General features: G+C 40.4%; 1 protein-coding gene and 1 pseudogene across 1 annotated transcript; one reads left to right on the top strand and one right to left on the bottom strand.

Moving 5' to 3' along the window:
* Positions 1–307, top strand: part of LOC136154532 (endogenous retrovirus group PABLB member 1 Env polyprotein-like) — a 76581-nt pseudogene extending 76274 nt beyond the window's left edge.
* A 3032-nt stretch (positions 308–3339) lies between these two features.
* Positions 3340–5235, bottom strand: LOC136154534 (actin-binding protein WASF1-like). Its single transcript, XM_065916785.1, has one exon. It carries the CDS (start codon positions 5233–5235, stop codon positions 3340–3342), a length of 1896 nt encoding a protein of 631 aa, XP_065772857.1.
* Positions 5236–6000: the final 765 nt, after the last annotated feature.

The following is a 6000-nucleotide window of genomic DNA, read 5'->3' on the forward strand; positions in this document are numbered from 1 at the left end:
CGAGGAATTGAAGGACACTTCTCTTCCTCTGCCCATTTGGTATCAAGATGGGTTCAATAAACAATGGAAATCTGGGAAATTAATCTTACAGGGAAAGGGGTATGCTTGTATTTCCCCAGATGGATCCAACGAACTCACATGGCTTCCTCTTCAGAAGATTCGACCCAAGGGGGCCCCCGGCATTCAAAATGGAGATGAAACAAGAAAAACCCCAGGAGGAAGAAATTCCAACATGGGCCATGTCGCTCTGAAGATCGCCAGGAAGCACCGCCCTTGGCAACATCAACCTTACGACCTCTCCTCTTGAGGACAAATAAAAACCCTTACTAATCAAGCTGAAAATCTGGTTTCTCAACAGGGAATGCCTCGGAGTCCTGAAAACCTTCTTATCGCTATGCTCACTCTGTTGGCCTGTGTGTCCCCCACTTGAGCTGGATTCATTAATCACACTTAGTGGGCTCACTTACCCAAACCCCCTTACTGCAGGTCTTAGCATGGACAGAGAAAGGACCAATCATATCAACCAATGACTCCACCCATATGCCCCTCCCTGGAACGTGGAGGGGCCATCACACCCTGGGGAGGAGGGAAAACTAATTAACATTTATTTAGGCTATGAATTCCTTCCATTGTGCCTGGGCCCAAGGGAATTATGTGTAAATGTCAGCCAACAAACTTGGGCTTTCATCCTGCCTCCAAAAGAAGACTTTCGGACATGGTTTGGATTATTTACTGCCCTTTCTTTGTCTGTGAACCATGTTTATACTACTGAAATTTTAGGGAAAGAGTTAGGGAAAGAACAAAGAACATTATGTAACGGATTTTCTTATAAGAACTTTAAATATACTCCTGTTCGTTGGAACAAATGTCAAGCCAAATCAGGAAAACTAATATTTGTGACTAGCCACACCATTGTCAATCGGGGACCCCATGGTATGTGGTTGTCTAACTGCTCAGGTGATATTAACAGCACTGTATGTGATTATGCTACTCAAGTCGCTTGGAAAGTTACTAATACTATGGTGGAACATTACCATGACAAAGGACTTCTTGGCTGGCTTGATGGTGGAATGGCACCCTCTCGTCCTCAGATCGTCCTTAATAAACAAATTGGGCCTGAACAATGGGACATATGGAAACTTGCTGCGAGCACTGAAGAACTCGGAACTTGGACCAGACATTTCACAGGAACCAGTCATAGTCATAGTAATTATTTCTCTATAATCAATCACATTTCATACAAGCTTGTATTCCCCTTCCTTTTGTTTTAGCTATAGGAAACTTACAATTTAATAAGACTTTACGTTCTGTAACTTGTATAAATTGCAAATTGTACACCTGTCTTAACTCTTCTGTTTCCTTAAGAAATGAATCCCTTAAAGATGGCAGCGATGGCCCTATATGCAGGGCAGAAGAAGAGACGCAGAAGTACAGAACAGACTTTTGAACTCTGTGGGAGAAGGGGAGGGTGGGATGTTTCAAAAGAATAGCATGTATATTATCTGTGGTGAAACAGACCACCAGCCCAGGTGGGAGGCATGAGTCAAGTACTCGGGCCTGTTGGGCTGGGAAGATTTAGAGGAATCGGGTGGAGAGGGAGGTGGGATGGGAGACCGGGATGGGGAATTCGTGTAACTCTATGGCTGATTCATATCAATGTATGACAAAACCCACTGAAAAAATAAATAAATAAATAAAAATTAAAAAATTAAAAAAAAATAAAAATAAAAAAATAAATAAATAAAACTGTTCCAGCCAGCAAAAAAAAAAGAAAAAGAAAAAAAAGAAATGAATCCCTTTTGATTCTTCAATATATTGACATAATTTGTGGTTACCAGTAAATCTCCAGTGGTCCTGGGAAGAAGGTCCCATGGTTGGGCTTGCTTCTCAGTTACTTACTAAATTACTCCGATGATCTAAACCATTCATTGGATGGCTGATTCTTGGCATTTGGGGATTAATAGCTATTTGCACTACCGCTGCTGTTGCTGGCGTTGCTTTACAAACCTCAATTCAAACACATAATTTTATCCAAAATTGGACTAAAGATGCTCATACTATGTGGGCCACTCAGGCTCAGGTAGATGAGGATATTCAAGATGAAATACAGTAACTAAAAACAGCCATCAAATGGGTTTGAGATCAATTAATAGATTTGCAAAAACAAGTGATACTAAAATGTGATTGGAATTCTAGTCAGTTTTGTGTTACTCCTGTTCAATTCAATCATAGTGCCTATGACTTGGAGCAAATCAAATTTCATTTACAAAATATACATGATAATGCCTCTCTGAATGCACAATTGTTGCAAAAAGAGAGCTTTGATACCTTCTCTAAAAGTCTACCCTCATCCACTAATCTGGATATTTTAGCTGAGCAACTAGCTGATCAATTATCTGGGCTAGACCCATGAGGATGGTTTCAAAGCATCACCCACAGCATTGGGTCTGGAACTGTAACTCTGGCGATCGTCTTGGCAATTACATTGATTGTTTATCATTGTCTTTCTGCAAAAGTTGTTAAAACTAAACAAACTCAAATGGTCAGGACCTTTTTTACATATATAATTAAATAGGGGGAATTGTCAGGGAATGTGTAGCAGTAGGATTCCTGTGTGCTGTTTCCTATCTCTCTTGAGCCCTCTGTTCCTTATTAGTCCCTGTCAGGGGCAAGAGGAGCAGGCAAGCCACTCCCAGGATGGAAATTAAAGAGATGGGATGCTTGCATAGGATTTCCTTCATTAGCTTTTCCATTTGGTGAAAGGGATTATTTACGACCCTCTTTTGATATGGATCACTTTGCGGCCTTATGGACTCTATTGCTCCTTGCTTCCTTGGTAACTTGTAAAGTCTGGTCTCTTGATCTTTATCTGAAGAAGCTACCTCATTTTACGGTATATATACTCTTACAGTATTCAATAAAGCATCCTTGCTCCACCAGAGACTTGGGTCCCCATGTCCTTCTCTCTCTCTCTCTATTTCTGGCTGATTCCCTGGTACGTGAATGCTGGCTGAGTAACCCAGGGAATATTAACCTCTTTCCTTCTTTCACTTTCTCATTGTCGACTCCAGACCACCAAGTTCCCACCCATTAAAGGACCCCAACAGCTGAGCCATCAAGGAAGGCCCATCATAAAGACTATCTATGTTTAATACTCAGTAGTTTTAGTTTACTTGAGCAAATTAAGAAAACTGTAAAATATTTATGCTGGAGTATATGCTGACAGTTTTCTTGGGAAAAATAGAAATAGTGTTTAACTCTAAAAAGTGAAACATTAGAAATGGCTTAAACAGAATAAGCCAATAGACGTTTATTTTTACTTTAGTTGCATTTATTTTTTTACTCTTCCTCCATCCAATCAGTCTCACTGTCAGATATACCAGAACTGTATCCCATAGCTTTACGACGGATCAGGATGTGACTTGCTTCATTTTTAGGAATCTCCATTTTGACTTTGGGTATGCATTGCTCTTTAGTTTTGCGTAGCAGAACACCTTTTCTTATTGCTTCCATCAAGGCCATCCTTGCTTTATTGATCATTGGTAGAGGTGATGGAGTTTGCTTAAAGCCAGGACAAACTGGAGTTGATGAAGATTGAGACGCTGATAGCGCCCAAGGGCTTGATATGGAAGATGGTGACTGTACAAAGGAAAACAGTGATTGTAGAGTGGACAATTTTGTTGACTTCAAACTTGATGATCTTGGGTATGGTGTAGTCAAATTTCCTGGTGGTTGTGCAACTGAAGATCTTGATGACTGTGTATCTAAACATCCTGAAGGTTGGGAAACTGAACGTCTTGGTAACTGGGCAACTGAAGGTTTTGATAATGGAATCAAAGATACTGATGTTTGTGGATATGAAGATACTGATGATGGTGGAATTGAACTTTGTAGTGTTTGTGGAGTTGAAGATCTTGGTAATGGTGCAATTGAAGATCTTGATGTTGGTGGAACCATATATCTTGGTGGTGGTGGAAGTGAAGATATTAGTCTTGATGGAACTGAAGATCTTGGTGATTGCACATCTGATGCAGAGTCATTTAGATTTGTAACTGCAGCCCTCGATTTAATTCTAGGTGAAGTTACTAGAGGAGATAAAGGTGGAGGCATTTCTTGATCTTCACTTTGTGGGACTAAATCATCCGGTATCAGTTCATAACATTGGAAAGGTTCAGGTGTTGGAGGAGAGAAATCTGTTTCAGGTGGTGTAATTAGAAGAGCTGTATCAAGAGTGGTCTGCAGGCAATCAGGAGGTGGTGATGCTGCTGGATCACTGAAAACAGTTTGTGTAAGTTGAGGCAGGGAATGCATTACTGAGGAAATACTTGTCCTCTTTGAAGCTCTTAATACAGCTAACCAATCAGGTGGTAGTGGAGGTGGTGAATTAGGTGCTGTGGGACTCACAAACACCTCTGTTTTAAGACGAGTTCGAGGTTGGGGTTTCAAGTCTTCTCCCATTCCAGTTCCATAATTGACATAGGTATGTGAATTTTTCACATTGCCAGCTCTATGCATTGGCTGTTGTAGAGGGCTGGATAGCACCTTTCCTACAGTTTTTGTTAGAGGTTTACTGATTTCACTAAATGGGAAAGAGCAAAATGAATTTTCGGCTGATTGATCTACATATGAATGAGAGGTCTCACCACAGGCATCTGTGATATGGCCCACTGTAATATTATCTTCTATGGGTTGACCTTGAGGCACACGTTTTGGCTCATATGGATAATCTAGGTGCTTCTTCTTTAGCTTGACCTTCCCTCCCTTTTTTTCTTCACCCTCAGAATATGAAACAGGGTAAATCTTTAAACTTTCTCTACCATCTTGGCAGTGACGAGCAGGTATAGTAAGAGATGATGTCTGTACACAGGAATCATGTTTTCCACACCTTTTAACAGATTTCGAAGAGTATACTTGCTGTGATTGAAAAGCTGTATTTTGAAACATCCTCTTTGATTTTCTAACTTGCAAGGACACTCCTTTATTTGGATCATCTTGGGTAATGCCATCAGTTAACTGGATTACACTGTTTTGCAAAATCTTAAGTTTGAAACAGAGCCTATCGACCTCTTTCGTTAGTTCCCCAAATATGTATTCAGTATATTTATTTAGATCATTTACTTGTCTAGCTATATTGTTTAAAGATGTCAGGGTTACATAAACTAACTCCTCCCGAATTTTTCTGGGCCCTGCTGATTGATTTGAGGGCCTTTCATCTTTTCCTTTATTTAAGGACATTTCCGAATCACACTAGTTTACTAAGAAAAGTTGCGAGGGAACGTCTAATCTCACCTCTTTTGAGCATCCGCAACTCTTCTCAGACTCACTCCAAGCTTTACAGGGTTTTGAATTCTGCCGGCAACATCTGGCAATTGGCAGACGCTGCTTGAATGCGAGAGTAAAAGCTCCTGCCTCCAGTTTTTGAGCAGTAGTAACCTGGCAACCAAGTCCTATGTCAGAATCTTAATATTGTGCAAGCAGTGAGAGAATAATGCCTTCAAATCATTGCCACGCCCCTCTGGCCCACCCTCTCCGGAACTAGTTTCACAAAGTTAGAGATCAGCCGGAGAGGAACAAACAGAGTTATCTCTCATTTAATGTTTCTTAAAACATGGCCCTAGATATGAGAACATACTATCCCATGTGACCACCGACTTATTTCACTGACTAAATAGCATTTGTCTCTCATCTGATTCCAAAAATTATCTTCCACTTGAGATGTTTATTCTGAGCTCCACTTGGATATCAACTTGTAGTTGTTCTCTTATTCTACCCACACCTACCTCTCTTCCCTGTATCTCTTATTTCTGAACACCACAAGTCCATCAATCCAGGTACTCATGTCCAAAACCTGGTGATTCACTTTATCCTTGACACTTCTCTTATTTCCATATCCAGTCTACAATATGGTCAGTTCTATCTCAAATTATATTCCCCAGTGTATCTACTTTTCTCCACCTACCTTACCACTAGTAAAGTAAATTTCTCACCATCTTTCATCAG

Source organism: Muntiacus reevesi, chromosome X (genome assembly GCF_963930625.1).
Source record: "Muntiacus reevesi chromosome X, mMunRee1.1, whole genome shotgun sequence".
NCBI lineage: Eukaryota > Metazoa > Chordata > Mammalia > Artiodactyla > Cervidae > Muntiacus > Muntiacus reevesi.